Genomic DNA, 17,377 nt, shown 5'->3' on the forward strand with positions numbered 1-17,377 from the left:
GTATACAATTCAAACTGGAAGGTACACAGCAAAAAACAGATTTCATCCATTGTTCAATGTTTCTGTCTCAAAGAGCAAAGGCTTATCCTCAGAAAAGGCAACAACTGACAAGGCCTATTTTGTGGCAGTGTTAAGTTCTGAGTGTTCATACAAGCTAGGCCTAAATCTTGCAAGTATGGCTTGAAATTATATGTAATGGCTGAATAGGATATGGTGTGAATATGGTACAGTAACTATGAATTTCGAGATTTATGCAGGGGAAACACTTGTTAGAAAATTCAGCACCTGATTTTGTAACAAGGCTGTTGGAAGAAAGTGGAATACTAAAGAATAGACACACAGTCTATTTGGACAGATTTTATTCAAGTTCAGCTAGCTCAAAATGGCACTTGCACTGTGGGAACTGTCAATAAAGGCAAGAAGTTGTTCCCAAAGATCTAGTAGTTGCAATATTGAAAAGAAGAGAATATGACTTTTCAACATTATGGCAATGTCCTAGCTGTCAAGTGGGAAGGTAAAAAATGTTTACATGCCATCCATAAGGCATCAAACTACATTTGGCACATGCACTAGAACTGGCAAAGAGAGACTCAAACCCCTTTTTGTGTTGTATTTCAACATATTCAGTACAATCCATTTCTACACAGAGCTATGATATGGTAGAGAATTTTTTTTTTTTCTTTCCTGAAATTGATTCTGAAAATGACCAGTGCAATTTGTTTGAAAACTTGCTGAAGATATTAGTGTCACACAATATTTCTTGTAGGTCTGTAAACAGATCTAAAGTAAGTGAAGAGCTGCACTGTATGAGATTTTGAAGTTTTTCCATATTATGGAATATTAAGATCCCCTCCCAAAATAAAAAAAATGAAGCAAATAACCACAACATGAAATGAATACTTACAAAGAGGTGCATAAATAACCTATACAGAGAACAGAACTTCAACACAGTAATATAGTTTTATTTTTGTATAAAAACACTTTGGGCTGAAATCTACAAATATGTTGGTTGTCAGTTTCATGAGAACAGTCACATAAATGTAATAATGGTGACAACTGCAGCATGATATTACAGCAAAGCAGCTATAAAGAAGTTTGATTGCACTACTTGGACAAATTTATATAAAAACAAGTGCACGTTAAGTGTGATAATACAAAAGTGTTAACAAGAAAACTATAATTTTGTCACAAAATACAGCTGCTGGTTGGTTAAAGTTCCTGATTTCTTATACTGAATTGGTCACTGGAGCTGTAAACTAAATTAGTCTGTATTTTCAATCAAATGTAACAGCAAAATGAACATTTAACTTTTGCATTAGTTTTTTTTGGGGGGGGGTCATTTACACATTTCATGAGAAATTTAATATAAGGGTAATTCTTTTAAATAACTGCATATTTCTATTATCATCAAAATAACTGGTTGTGGTAAAAATACAGACTTTAATATTGTTGAAATTGTCTACTTTCCTGCTGTCTGTACATAAATTTATGATGGACAGCAGCCAACACAAGAAGATTTACAGTACATAATTTCCCCCTTGGACAACACTGCCAACTGCACAGCTATTTGTTGCAGTTTTCTCAATGAAATGAAACCTACAGTTAAAGCAACACTCAAGAAGTTCAGACGCATTATTATGAAACAACACAGCTACAAGAGAATCAGATTATACTCTGTAACTCTTGCAAACCGTTTCTCCATTTCCTCACGAACAGTGAACATCTTTTATTAATGCTAGTGGCTGCTATATATTGTACCGGTTACGACCTGTACATAAGTATTTTTTGAGCATGAGTTACGTTTATTTACCACGCGTAATGTTCCGAGCGCACCTGGTTTGTTTACCAGCAGCGACGACCAGCTAGCGAGTGTATGACGACTGTGAGCTGTGATGTAACCACAGGGGCTAGCTAGACCGCCCACTCGTCTGAACACGTGTTACCAGCCTTGACTGGTATTTTCTGGATTCCACGTCACTTGTTCTAGAGAGTTCGATGGAGAAAATTTTGAAATTTCTATAATAATGATGCTAGCGAATCGAGCGATATGTCATCTTGTTTGGGATCACCTAACGTCCCAATGCTCAAGTTTCAAGCAAATCCATCGAGGGATTCGGGAGATATTCAATCAAACCGTATTATGACGTAGATATCCCGGATTGAATAAAAGGAGGACCTACTGTAGCCTATTCACACAGTCTCAGCTGAGTAGTCAGCGGGGACACTCTTGCTGCTACTATCATCGTGGAACTCTGTCATTATAAAAGTGTGGGAAGACGATTCTTCCAAGTACTGTAAGTGGACTCATAAGACTTCGAGTGTTGTAGAAAATTTTCCAAGTCTTCGTAAATGAACTTAGAATTCTTCTAAGTCTTTGTAAATGAACTTAGAATTCTTCTAAGTGTTCATTAAATGGACTTGTATTATTTACGTGCCTTCGAGACTGAAACTTTTCTAAGTGTTTGGACTTGTATTGTTTACGTGTCTTCGAAGCTGGAATTTTTTCTAAGTGTTCACTGAATGGACTTGTATTATTTACGAGTATTCGAGATTGGAATTTTTCTAAGTGTTCGTGAAATGGACTTGTATTATTTACGTGGAATATTTGCGACTGTTGAGGATCCCATCCTTCTAATAGACAGTGATTGATTAACATTGCTAGTGATGAACTTTAACTTTCCAACGGCTCTAAACAAAGTTAGGATTTCACTTGCATTTACTCAAAGACTTGTACATTTGCCAGTGTTGGTTTAAAGGACTTATAAATTTCGTCAGTGAATTTATTTATGTGGAAGGACTTGTGTTTCCGTCAGTGGTCACTCAAAGACTTTATGAATTTCACCAGTGATCAACTTTAAATAAATTCAAGCTTCCAAGTGAATGGACTTGTGTTTTCATTCGAGTTTAGGCAAAGACTTGCACCTTCGCCAGTAATGAACTGAGTTTAACTACAATTTCACAAGAAGGGACTTGTGTTTTTTCATTGCCAAAGGTTATACAGGGAAGGGGATTTTCCTAGTGATGAACTCTAAAATTATTAATACCACTCATATCGTTTTAGGAGTGTTGGAAGTCTTGATGTACAATTATCAAGAACTCTGCTTATAAGTTGATCATCCAAGGTTTTCATGGACTCAGTGCTACCAGTGACCTTGGGAACATCAATCCTCTCAGTCTCATTGCCGCATCGCCTGGATCACCGGGGTTTGACACGGGCCTCAGAGTTCGAGACATCTCTACTTGCCGTCAATCCAGACAGTCCAGCTGCCTCTGTCTGGAGTATCTGGAGTCCCTGGAATCCCTGGAGTCTTCTGGAACGTGCTTCAACCAGCTTGGCTTGGTGAGCTGGAGAACCCGAGCCATACTATTGGAATACGAGGAAGACAATCCATTTCTACTTAGAGGTGATGTGCCAATTCATGACTTATTTGAATAAACTCTTGTGCAATCAGAGTCAAAGTTTTTCTGTAGATAGGACCTACCTCCTGTACCGAGCCCTAGCTACAATTAATCCAGTTTTTTGCCCTGAGAACTATAGTCATGCTACTTTAACATTTAATCTGAGAGTCGGGCTCTTTTACCGGTACAATATATGGTATCAATTCTACGCTATGACATGAAATAATGCAACAGTAACTTACAAAATTATGTTAAAAAACAGCATTTAGTTATACTCCTTAGATTTCTGTCGCATGCATAAATTTCAAGTACCACAACTTAGTTCTAAAAAGTCCAGCAAATATAATACAGTTAAGATGATTAATACCATACAAAACATACCAATTGCAATTGCTGTTTCCTGTGCATCTCCAGTGACAAGAGTCACCTTTACACCAGACTGAAGCAGCAACTGGACACATTCTCGAACATAGGGACGTGGAGGGTCACAGATCCCAACTAGTCCCATGTACACCAGATCCTGAAGAGAGGATCCACGGGCCATCCCCACGACTGAAACAAAAGTAAAAACGTAGAAACAAAATTATACACAAAATAATACGTTTTCTAATGTATAATGTCCACTTCTGTACAATGATCCCAATAATCGTTACTAAGATGAAAAATGTGAACATTTATTTATGAGGGAAATAACTGTTAAACCCTGACCTTTCATCAAACTGTTTCAGAATGACTGCCTATCATGAAGACCGTAAAGGTTTTTCTTAGTTTGTTCAGGAATGTTTCTCTCCAGCAAAACAGAAATAGAGATTATACATACCCCTTCCACTTTCTACAGGACATGAAAGAAAGTAATTGCCCTGAATCAGATACTGTTCCTTTTTATTTGCATCTGCTGTGAATGTTTAATTACTGTACATTTAAATAAGAACACATTAGGCTTAGTTCAGGGCCCACTATTCAAACACATCCACAAAATAATCCATATCATTCAAGAGTCAGTTATATGTACTGACTCAGGCACATGATTCAGTGTAACCATCTGGTAAGTATCTAAGTAACCTATTTCCCATGCACTAAAGAAAAAAAGTTTCTGACAGTATGTTTTATTGTTGGTAGAAGCTGGGTAGAGTAACAAAAGTATTGTGGAATTCCACTTTCAACACTGTTTCAAAGAACCTATATGTATAAAATTCAACAAATTAGAAAATAAAAGTAATAGGCATCATCTTCTGAAACAAAACTATTTTTAAGTTTTAAATTTCCAGACGTGACATGATTGAAAAAATGGCTAACTCTAAGCTAAAAGCAGCCAAACAAAAATTTTAACAGGTTCATTTTACAATTAAGATAGAGTTAAATAATATCTAAAATATTTCCAGATTTATTGTTTACACTAATATTATACTTTTAAGTTGTGATTTTCTTTGAATTATGTAACAATTGTTATATCAGCACCCTTTTTTAAAAATTGTTCATTGTATATGAAGATATCTGTGTTATCATGAAAGATTGTTAAAGCTATTCATTACAAGTTAAAATAAAAGATTCAAATTTTCAAGTATATTTCATTATATACAGTCCTACAGAAACCAAACATGGGCAGGATTCATTTTGTGTGTGCATCCTTATAGATGCAATATAGTTTTATGGCCCTTCCCCACAGACGACATTGAATGTTGTACAATTATGCTGACAGGAGAACCATTACATCGCTGAATATATCAGACAACCAGCAACAAAGACTTTATCCGAGAGCTTTCTGTGTACTATTTCTGCACAGTACAATAATTGCACAGTTATTTCATATCATCAAAAGACTGATGCACTAAGCACGCAAGCATAACCTAGCCTAGTCATGCAATAGCTGCAACAAGGATGCAGCTTATTTCATTGGGTGACATCAAATAAATATCCTTTTCTGTGATTCTTTCTTATCATACTCCATCCTATCCCAGAGGTGCCAACTTTGAAGTGGATTATCAGTAATCGCCCCCGAGAAAAATTTTGAGTCGAGTCCAAAGTATGCTCCTTCCTTCTTGATAATGACACCCCTTTTGCCCTTCCCTCTAGCAATCTATCCGAAAGTATATCATATTACACAATAACATTTGCACGCAACCTGCTGGTTCTGTGATAAAACATTCTTTGTAGCTTGTTCCTCATGCAGCAGCTGCTTTTCAGTGTAGTTTTTCTTGAAGCATCCTTCCGACTGTGATGACATTTTAGTTTTCTGAACCATATACGATACCAGTGAAGATGTGCTTAAAGTAGGCCTCACTTCTTTCTCAATCTTTCTGTCAACTGTCAGGTACACTTAACACAGCAAATACAACATTACTGAAGGATTTGCAGTGGAGAAGAGCAGCACCTGAGCTCCTTCATTCACAATTAATTTTACAACGCTTATGGATAGCAAAAGGAAGTCACGATCGAATAAGTATCGTTGCCAACTCACAAGCATTGAAATAAAGACCATTTAAGAAAAAGGCTCGAAAGGACTGAACATTTTTCCTTCTCTTTTGTTTCTGTCAAAAACTATTTTTTCGTGATAATGTCAGCTTTTCCGTAATAATTTCCCCTTTGACTGTAACTCTGTAATTGTGGGGTGAAATCCGCAATAATTACGGACAATCCGTAATAGTAGGCACCTCTGCTATCCTATTATCAGCTGATTTGTGCTAGCATATATTTTAGTTATTTATCTTTTTCAAAACTTTGTGCCCAACTAAGGAGTACGAATGCTTTCTTCTCTTCCCAGAATCTCTTCATCCTCCTGCTGCATTTTTTCTTTTGTTCTTCCGCCCAAGCAGCGGTGGTTCTCATCTCTGGTTTTTCAGCAAAATGATGTCTGTTCACCATCATTCTAAAGCTAGGCATGTCATATATAATTTCACCTGTTATGCTGATTTCTTGGTCTTTTTCAATTTTGATTATACTATTATTCTTGACTTTTAGTGAGGAGGCATAATTAAATATCATTTTCAAGTATTTGATTGTCCATAAAATTTCAGTCTTCCTTTCCGAATAGTGGCTGATATTTTCTCAAAAGTCTGGTATAATTCAGGAGACCTTTTCATCCACACTCCTGCATATTGGGCCAAAGATTTTTCTAAGGATTTTCCCTTCTTTTTCTAAAGTTTTAGTTATCTGCCTCCAATGATGAAGGTTTCTGATGTGTATAATGCTTTAGGCTTAATTATAGTGTTCTGAGATACTGACCGTTTGTTGTACCCTTATGCGATTCTATAGGCTTTTTGTAATTTAGAAATTCTCTCTCTGCTTCACGATTTAATATGGATGGTTGTATGATTTCCCCTAATATTTGAAATTATTTACCTGAGGGATTTTGTCAAACTGAATTATACTTGGGGACAAAAAACATGAGTCTCTGTTCCTGGAAGTAAGCTGGAAGCCAGCAGTCAATCGCACCCTGCTGAGTTAACGAGTTCTGAGGAATCCTTGTTTGTTGTAGAGTTGTTGCCAAACCACTTTCTTCAATCTGTACTCTTTCTTCATATCAAGTCCAGTGTAGTGATCCTCTTAGCATTATTAATAATAATAATAATAATAATAATATGATACCACAATAATAAATAACTCTGTCAAAATGACAAATAATGAAGTCCATAAAAATGTTTTATTCTTGCTCTGGTTTGGTGCTAATGAGGTGGATGATTTAGCAACTCCAGTTACAGGAGATGTAGCAAATCCCCTAAGCCGCTAAAATACACCGAGCTGCCGCTGGAGAATTGTGGTGTGAGGTGAGGTCGTTATGTTTTGTCCCCAAGCATACCAGAGTTGTTCGTCTAAGTATTGAGGAGATCTTTCCATATATCGGGTTTTCTCGTATGAGATTTGGAGTCCAGATTTCTATACAATTGCAAGAAGTTTCTCCACACACTGAATTGCTTCTTGCTTATTGTGGCATAGAATTACCAGATCTGCGAAGGACAAGCATTTGATGTGAATTTTATCTTTAACTAGCTTGCTGATATTTATCTCTTGTTTCCTTTTTCCAGGTTCAGACTACTTTCTCTAGAACAAGACTGAACAGTAATGGAGATAAGCCATCTCTTATTTTTGAAACTGGGCCTCATACAAGTTTGCAAATTAAGATCAATATTGTTTTTATAATTTATTAATGACATTTTCCATTCAAGAGGCTTTGAGAAAGGAGCCTCTCCATGTCTCGAAAACTACGATATTCTGGGTCTGATCTTCGCGGACGATATCCTGCTGCTCACATTAACACCTGTCAAAATGCAAAATAGTATTAATGGGATAGTAAATTACTGTAAAGAGTGGAATCTAAAAATCAATTCACAGAATACAGAGTTATGGTGTGTAAAAGCAGTGACAAACTCTCAAAAAGTGAACAGTGGTGGATGGGTAAGACAAAATTAGAAGTTAAAAAAACTGAATACCTAGGGACGATCATGGGGAGTAGATGATTGAATTGTAACATCAGATATAGTTGTAAGTAAATTTGCCAAAATAATAATAGGGGCAGAATGTAATTGCAAGAGAACACTGGTTGAGTTTTGTAAAATAAGTGAAAATATGACAAAAGGTGTGAAATGTTAACAAAAAGGGAAATGAGAGAGATAATTTGGTGGCTGATGGGAGTACGACAAAAAAAAGAGGAAATTCGATGCATTTTAGGCAATGAAGACACAGAAGCGGCTCATCTACTGGAATACTTAACGAAACAAGAAAGATAAGGGAGAAATATATAGATTGGAAGGAGATAAGTAAAACTGAAAATGAACCTGAACTTTACACTATTGCTAAGTTACTAAACAGAAAATGGAAGGCACAAGGAAAAACAGCAAAACTGTGTAATATAAGAGGGAAGTGGGAAAAGTAATTAAAAGAGGAAGAAAACAGAAAATTTATGTAGTTAGCAGTGTTGAAAGACTTTTCCACCTAGCAAGAGATAGTACTGCATTCACCATAGTGATCGCCAACGTCAGGGGGACCTGATATGGTACTGTGAAGAAGAAGATATGGGATATGTATGTGGAAGTACCTTAGACTCTCTGAAAATGTTGAAAGTCTAAGCAGTACCTCAAATGATAAATTTATATAACGTACTGGGATGACTTTACTACAAGGATAGAGGAAGACTGTCAAGGAAGTAGGAAACTACTATACAAAATAGTAAACAGTAAAAGAAATGAAAATATAAACATCCTTGCACTGGAAACAGATGATGGTATCTTAATACAAACAGAGGAAGGGATCAGGGATGAAATGAAGTACTTCAACATGCTGTTAAATGGAGATGGGGGCAACACCACCACCAATGATTGTAGTGTAGATGAAGCCAAAAGCAACAAATACCCATTAACATGGCTTGAGGTAGAAACAGCACTAAAGAGCATGCGAAATGGGAAGTCCCCAGGCTTTGATGATCTCAGCTCAGACATGATAAAGGCAGCTGGAATACCAGGCTTGAATTGGCTATATAGAGTGTGATCAGTGATTTGGGAAAGTAACAAAATTCCAGAGGATTGGAGTAAAGGAGCCATCATCCCACTGTTCAAAAAGGGCAACCAACGGAAATGTGGAAATTACAGAGACATCACGCTGTTGTCACACTCACTGAAGCTGCTGGAAAAGATCATAGAAACAAGCCTTAGGAAGATAGTGGAACCTTTGCTTAAGGAAGAACAACACGGGTTCAGGAAAGGTCAAAGTACTGTGGATCTTATCTTTGCAGTAAAGATGCTGACAGAAAAGTACTGGGAATACGGAAGAAATCTTGAAATTTCATTCGTGGACATTGAAAAAGCATATGATAGTGTTCCTCGAAACAAGATATGGGAATGTCTGGAAGACCTAAAGGTGCCAAAGTACTTAATTGACAAAGTCAAGATGCTACACCAGAAGTGCTACAGCTGTGTCCAGATAGGCAACGGAAGAACAAAATGGTTTGAAACAAAGAGAGGTGTCCAACAAGGAAGTGCTCTGTTGCCACTCCTGTTCGTAATAGTAATGGACAAGGTCATCAAATCTATCAAGAAAATGGACAGTGAACCAAACGCCCTGGTATTTGCCGATTTACTTTTATGGGGAGAGACAGAAGCTGAAGTTCAAAAGAAACTTAATGAATGGAACAACACATTCAAAAATTTTAGACTGAAGATGAGCAAAACAAAGACAGTGGAAATGGCCATCAACAGGGAAGGAACAAGCTCAAATATATTTCTGGAAGGAGCAAAAATCGAACCAGCTTCCCACTTCAAGTACCTCGGAAGCACAATATCGAAAGACAACACTGTTAGGCAGGAAATACTCAGCAGGACACAGAAAGCATTGAACTTTTACAGTCAAGTCAGGAATCTCCTCTGCAACTGCGAAATACCACAGAAAGCAAACCAACCATGTACCACACTTACTTCATACCAATCCTCACGTACAGTTTAGAGACATGTACCCTACTAAACAAAGACTTCAGTAGAATGCAAGCAACTGAAATGAGATTCATTAGAACCATGAACCAAACAACCAGAAAGGACAAGATTAGAAACAAAGAGAATAGGAAAATACCAGACGTCAGTGGTATGGGCACGTAATGAGGATGAACAGGGAAAGACCTGCCAGAAAATATTTCGACCTTAATCTCGTAGGAAGAAGACCACAGGGAAGATCAAGAAAACGTTGGATAGAGACTGTAAGATCAGATGTGGAGGAGAGAGGATACAAATGGGAGGATGTACTGGATCAGAAGATGTATGAAGACAGGAGATGGCGAGCGCTTGTACACCACACCCGGGAAACTGGTGTTGGGAAATGATGATAATGACTGTAGTAGTAAACGATAGTGAAATCATGTGTTGTGACTTTTTTTTTTTTTGGTTGGTTGGAATAAGTTTGGTATAGTTCTAATACTAAGAATACTAATTGCATGTGACTGCAATGATGGCTGTGGGCAGGTGTTCTCTCCCCCAGTTGAGGGTCATTTGTGACTGGAGGGCGAGGGGAGGGGGGTCTGTTCATTGTCTTCGTCCATTCATATGTGGTAGGAATGTAAGAATAAGTTTGGTATTTTTTTTGTTACCAACAAAACTAGTTGCATGTGATTGCGATGATTCTTGTGTGTGCATGTTCTCTCCTCCAGATGGCGGTCATCCGTGACTTGGGGGGGAGATTCTGTTCACTGTCATCTTCCATTCACATGTAGTAGGAATATATGGGAAGAGATATCCTAGACTGTATAACATGGTTAAGGTGTAGGAAATGTCTCAGAAGGTGAAGGTTGTAACAATGCTGTAATTTTTTAAATTCTGTATATTGTAAAAAAAAATCTAACTGCATGTATTATATTATGATTTTCATTCATTCATTCATTCATTCATTCTGCCATTCTTTCATAAGCTATCTCCTTGTCTAACCCCTGTCTTAATATCAAAAGATTCAGAAATTTCACCTATGAACTTAAATTTTAATATGGTGTCGATGTGTCTGATCAGATTTCTTATTTTCTTATCTACTCTAAACTCTTCCAGCCCATTAAAAAGTTTGTCTACCTAAAGAATCATATGCCTTTTTGAAATCTACAAAAACTGTCCCAGTTTGTCTGGTTTTACGTATTTGTAAGTTGGTTTTGAGATTAAAAATTTGTTCTATACATAATCTTCCTTTTCCGAAACCTGCCTGATATTCACCTATTAAGTAGTCTGTTTACTTCTCATGTCTTGTGAGTATGCTTTGGTGAGAATTTTGTAGGCAACTGGTAACAGTGATATCCCTGTGTAGTTATTGATATCAGATGTATCCCCTTTCTTATGCGAAGGGTGTATTAAAGCACACTTCCCCTCATCAGGGACTTTTTTCTGTAATCCAGTTATTTTCAGTAATGGTGTGAATTTGCTGAGCTAGGCTATAACCACCTTTTTTCCACATTTCAGCTGTTATACCTTCTTCTCCTGGTGCTTTATTATCTTTTAGTTCACTGATTGTGTGTTTAACTTCTAATGTGGATGGTTCTGAATCTGGATAAGTCTGGGGTTTTTCAAAAGAAAGGCAATGATGGGGGCCTCACAATTCAACAGATATTTATAATTTGTGAGAAGTTTGCAATTTTCCTTATTACTTGTTTCAAGGATCCTATCTGTATGTTTGAAACAAAGAGTAGGTGACTTATAATTTGATAATTATTCTCTAAATGTTTTATAAAAGTTCCCTGTATTATTTTTCTTGCAATCCTGTTAAATTTCCATTAATCTGCTTTTATCGTAATTGTGTTTTTCCTATCTGACAGTTTTTGAAATCAGTTTTTGAATTTTGAGGAATTCATCCCAGTTTTGTTTGGTTTTAAGTTAATTTAAATTTTGCCGGGCTTTAATTTTAAGTTCATATGCTTTGTCACAAGCCTCATTCCACTATCTATGGTTGCATTTCCTTGGATGCAAGCCAATCAGAAGGATTACAGTTGGGGATAATGGCAAGGAAAATCTGTGTTTTCTTTAAGAAAATCTCAATCAGTTCTCAAGTGTTTTATTGTTCTGGTCTTGGGTCTGTTTGGTTGAAATTTAACTTTAATTACAGATACATAGTGATCAGACACAAATTCCTTTCCTAACCTTTGCAAACATAATTTCAATTTGATTTTTATTGGAAATCCCTACAGGGTCTAATTGAAATTTTCCTAAATAAAGGTTGGAGATTGCCAAATCTGGTTTTCCATGGAAGTGCCAAGAAATGAGCCTACATTAGTTACAAGTTTTTAGACAAGCTTATCAACCTCTCTCCATTTCTAATGGTTCTTGTACGAGCTGGATGAAGGCCTACGGTAGCTCTAAATTTCTTTTCCTTTCCAACTTGTGCATTGAAATCATATATTCTTTGTTTCTTTTGTCTATCCATCATTAGGTCAATTGTTAGGTTACTAGCAAAATTGTATTGCTACAAACTTATGTCTAAAACTTCCATGAAAGTCTTGATTTTTTTTTTTTTTTTTTTTTTTTTTTTTTTTTTTACAATTTTGCTTTACGTCACACCAACACAGATAGGTTTTACAGCGATGCTGCTGGGATAGGAAAGGCCTAAGAGTGAGAAGGAAGCAGTTGTGGCCATAATATACAGCCTCAGCATTTGCGTGATGTGAAAATGGGAAACCATGGAAAACGATCTTCAGAGCTGCCGACAGTGGGAGTTCGAACCCACTATCTCCCGGATGCAAGCTCACAGCTGCGCACCCCTAACCGCACGGCCAACTTGCCCGGCAATTCTTGATTTAATGGAAGTAGACATTTTAGAATTAGAGCAGCATCTGAAATGAACAGAGCAATATTGTCTATGATGAATTTCAGGGCAAGATTATGAATATTATTGAGGACAGCCAGGTAGACGAACAACAAATTTACAGAGAATCCTTTGAGGTGGAATATTTCAAGATTTGTCCATAGGTTTGTGGTTTGATAAACCAGTTGTGTACTCTACAAAGTAACTACAGTAATTCCTTCAAGTTCACCACGCAACTCGCATTGTAATTCAGTGGACGATTCTTGCGACACAATGCTTCCAACACTCAACCTTCTGCAATTTGATGGATGTTGTAACAAACGGTTGGCCTTTTATGACATGTTTAAGTCCAATTATTAGGTGATGCAGCACAGGTGATTCAAGGTCTGGAGATAAGATAACTATGAGGCACCTTCGAAATTATTACAAAGATGTTACCAAAACAAACCCCTCACGATTCACAATCATATTAAAAGGTGAGAATTTTGTAGGCAACTGGTAACAGTGATATCCCTATGTTAACAAAACAGTGTGGTTTGTCACTGCACAATTCACTGAACACTGTACAAGGGCATTTGCGTGCATTACAAGCATTAGATCAGCCAACTGAATATTGGAACAGTAATTTGTTTAACTGGACATAAATTTGACTTGCACACAAACAGAATGGAAAAAGCAGCAGATAAATGAGGATGAAAAAGAACACAAAAGATGTTTAAACTGCTTGGAAGGAAGTCACAGCAATTAATTGTAAATCTAAAGGCTACCACTGGGTCTGTCTTGGGCATGCTCTGGTGATGAACTAACATGACATAAGTGTGAAACCAGACCAGGCTGATCCTGAATTTTACTGATCTAAAAGGATAGATATACTGATTGGAGTGAATTTATTTTGGGATCTGCTGTGACAAATCTACATCACAACCTTATATCCATGAAACAAAATTTGGTTATGTTGTATCTGGGAGAATACCTCAACGTGATCCTTCAAGGCAAATCACTGTTTATTATGTAGCAAACTTTTCCAACATTTCATATCGAATAAAGAATTTCTGGGAACTGAAGAGGTTTCCAAACAAGAAAATTTATCTGCAGAAGAAAGACTGAATTGATTTCATACAAAACACAAAAAGGGATGCTGATGGTCGCTTTATCATCACAATCCCTTTAAAGGGTTTATTTAAATCTTTGGGAGACTCTGGCGAACAAGAAGAACACAGATTTGCTGCCCTGGAATGAAAATTCCAGTGCAACAAAGCATTGTGAGAAAGATATGTAGAGTTTATGCAACAGTATGAACCATTAGTTACATGTTAAAAGGTTAGTGAAAACCAACCTCCTAAATATGTCCATTATCTACCGCATCATGGAATACTTATGGAAGAAAGTTTAATGACAAAGTTACAAGTTGCGTACAGGAGTACGCATAAATAAATTCAACGTGGTGGGTCCCACAACAAGTTCTTCAATCTATATTATTGTATTTTTGTAAGTATCCTATTGTGGTAAGAGCAGATGTCAAGTTCTCGTCAAGAGCAGATGTACTGTCAAAGTTCTTGCCAATCCTTACCAAAGAGTGTTACAACAAATAATCTGGAGACCTACCCCAACCGAGGCCATTCAAACGTTCAAACTAAACAATAATGTATGGATTAGCTCCCAGCTTGTTTCTAGCCATACGATGTTTGTTTCAACTCGCTGAAGAAAATGAAAAGTTGCACCCCAGGATTTCAATAATCATGCAATCTAACATGGACTTGCTATATGGAGGAAACTGTGTAGGAGCAGCAGTTTATATTCAAAGGGATATTTCAAGAATTTTTATTCTGGTAGATTTCAACTGCAAAAATGTATTTAGAATAAATGAAATTCTTTGATCATGTAAAATTTCACAAGGAAGATAAACCTTGTCAAGGCTACAGAATTGGAAACAAAAGAGATTGCCAAGACAATGGGTCTGTCTTGGGCATGCTCTGGTGATGAACTAATATGGCATAAGTGTGAAACCAGACCTGGAATGTTGCACAAACCATAGCATTTTATCAATGATAGCTTGCATATATTTCATACTGGGACTTAAGTCCACGCATCATCACGGAAAAAATTATACAGTACTACAGAAATTGTGGATCTAATGGTCGTCATGGGATGGGCCATTGTCCCTTGAACTGAGATTTGAATGGTGAGTTTTAGCACACAATCTCTCAGCATTGAAGAAATTAAACATTACATGGTAGGCTTTTTGTGAGTCACCAGTAAAAGTTGAAATTCATATTTTCCCTGATGAAAGTGAGAAAGCACATGGAGCCTGTGTTTGCGTGCACTTCAGCAACACATCAGGACAGATTTTAGTGAATTTATTGTACAGCAAGTCGAGTTGCACCACTGAAAACCATCATTTTACCCAAGTTAGAGTAATGTGCTGCACAGACATCTGCGAGAATTGTCTCAAAGATTAAGGATGCTTTGGATATATCAATCTTATCATTTATTGGTGTGACTCAACCATAGTTTTAAATTGTATAAATTTGGAACCATATTTTCTAAAAGCTTCTGTAATTGCATATAAGAAATACCTATCAAATTCAGAAGACTGGAATTGCTTAGCGTCATGTGGCCTGCTTTCCAGAGGCACTAGTCTAATATCTCAGAAAGATTCAATTTTGTGAAGGAAAGGTCCATCATGGTTATCATTACCTGAATTGGAAGCATTGCCTGTTCTTAAAAAAAAAAAATCTGATTTCCCTTAAATGAAGCATACAATGCAATCAACTGCATTGAGTGCCATATGCAATTAATTTTGTTTGAAAAATATTCTGATTTAACAAGGCTAGAAATCTCAAAAACTTGAAAGTTTATAGATGTAAAAATTGGTATTTGGAATCTCCTTTAAAAATAAAGAAACTCATATTTTTGTGGTTTTGGATAATCCGATGAATAGGGGGTGAACAGGAGTGACAAACGGGATGAATTTAAAAAAAGACTATATCTGCAAATTATCTCAAACACGTAACGTATTACAGATTTGAAAACTGGAATTTGGAATTTCCTGTAAAAGTAAAGAAACAATTTTTTTTCGGAAAATCCACTTAAAGGGAACTGAAAAAATGAGGTGAATTTTTAAAATTAGTATATCTAAAGTATATCTAAAAAAACTTTAACATGGTGCAGACGTGAAAATTGGTATTCGGAATCTCCTATAAAAATTAAGAAACATGCACTTTTGGGGAGGGTGAAATCAACAGGTAGGAAAGGGGAAGGGGGGAATACGAGTTTAATTACTTTTATGAGGATACTTCTCAAAAACTGAAGCTGTTACAGACATGAAAGCTGGTATTTTGAATTTCCTTTCAAAATAAAGAAACACATTTTTTTGTTGTCAGAAAGTCCACTTAAGGCAGGAGAGAGGTGAAAGAATTTAAGAAGAAGTTGAATTATTCTTATGAGTATATATTTATCTCAAAAACTGAAGGGGTTACAGACATACAGACATGAAAACTGGTATTTCAAATGTTCTTTAAAAATGAAGAAACATCTATTTTTGTTCTTGGAAAATACACTTAGATGGGGGTGGGAGTGGGGGATCAAGGGGTTGAATTCTTCTTGTGGGGATACTTATATATATCTCAAAAACTGAAGATGTTACAGATGTTGGAATAGGTATTCGGAATCTCCTTTAAAAATAAAAAAAAAACATGTAAGTTATTTATTTTTTTGACTAGAGAGAAGACTGTTTCTCATATGTACAGTCCTATGTCGCATGGTCGTCTTAGCCCCAAAGAATACCACAAACATGGTTTACAAAGAATTTCTGCAGAAAATGAAACTCAATTTTTGGGCGAGTTTTTATACTTTAGGAATTTTCAGATAATATTTTAGTACAATGCAGAGAAACGATTACTTCTATAAATTACAAAATCCACACAAGAGAAGCAGTGGGTAATTGCTAGTAATAAAGAAACCTGAATGCAACATCAGTCCTTTCCAGAAGAAATCAATAACCTTTCAAAGGGATTTGATATCAGTCCTAATAGCAACATTTTGGGTTTAAATCCATTCATTTAAAGAGATGGAATATTGACAGTTGTAGGTTGTTTGGAAAATTCAGAGTATGATCGCAATAAGACTCGTCCAATGATACTGTCCAACTCTCCACTTAGCACCATCTGACAAAATTAAGAGCATCAGAGACTGCTACATGCAGTCCACCAGCTTTACTTTCTTGTGTAAGAAAACTGTATTCTCCAATCTCCGGAAGAAATTTGGAGCACAAAACAATTCACGAATGCATCACAAGTTTGAAGGCCATGTCAAAAGGCTTTATTCCATTAATGGGAAATTTGCCCTGTAAACATCAATAATCTATTTACCTAAGCAGTAAAGAGATTCCAAAAGTAAATGTTATGAACAGGAGAATGTAAGTACAAAAATCAATATAAAAGACTAGAAAAAGCAACAAAATTAATTTACTGCCTTCATAAACTGAAATTACAGTGGGTATTACAGTGGGTTCAAAGATTACTTTCTATTCACAGGAAAGTGGGTATACCTGTACAGTGAAACTTCCGTAGATGATCACCTCTGTTCCCAACACTTTTGTCCAACATGGAATGATATTTTCATAAGATCAATGCAATTGTTACACTACCTAAGATGACCACCACTTTCCTTGACAAATGACAACGAATTTTGGGTCATAAAACAATATGTCCTCCTCAGATGATTA

The 17,377-nt window shown here is 36.4% G+C and overlaps 1 protein-coding gene across 1 annotated transcript in view; it reads right to left on the bottom strand.

Moving 5' to 3' along the window:
* Window positions 1-17,377, bottom strand: part of SPoCk (secretory pathway calcium atpase) — a 288,883-nt gene that overhangs the window by 62,852 nt on the left and 208,654 nt on the right. The window contains exon 14 of the mRNA XM_067135304.2: window positions 3,781-3,951. Coding sequence (XP_066991405.1) covers window positions 3,781-3,951 — 171 coding nt within the window. The remainder of the gene's footprint in view (window positions 1-3,780; window positions 3,952-17,377) is intronic.

This window comes from Anabrus simplex, chromosome 1 (assembly GCF_040414725.1).
Source record: "Anabrus simplex isolate iqAnaSimp1 chromosome 1, ASM4041472v1, whole genome shotgun sequence".
In the NCBI taxonomy this organism is placed as follows: Eukaryota; Metazoa; Arthropoda; class Insecta; order Orthoptera; family Tettigoniidae; genus Anabrus; species Anabrus simplex.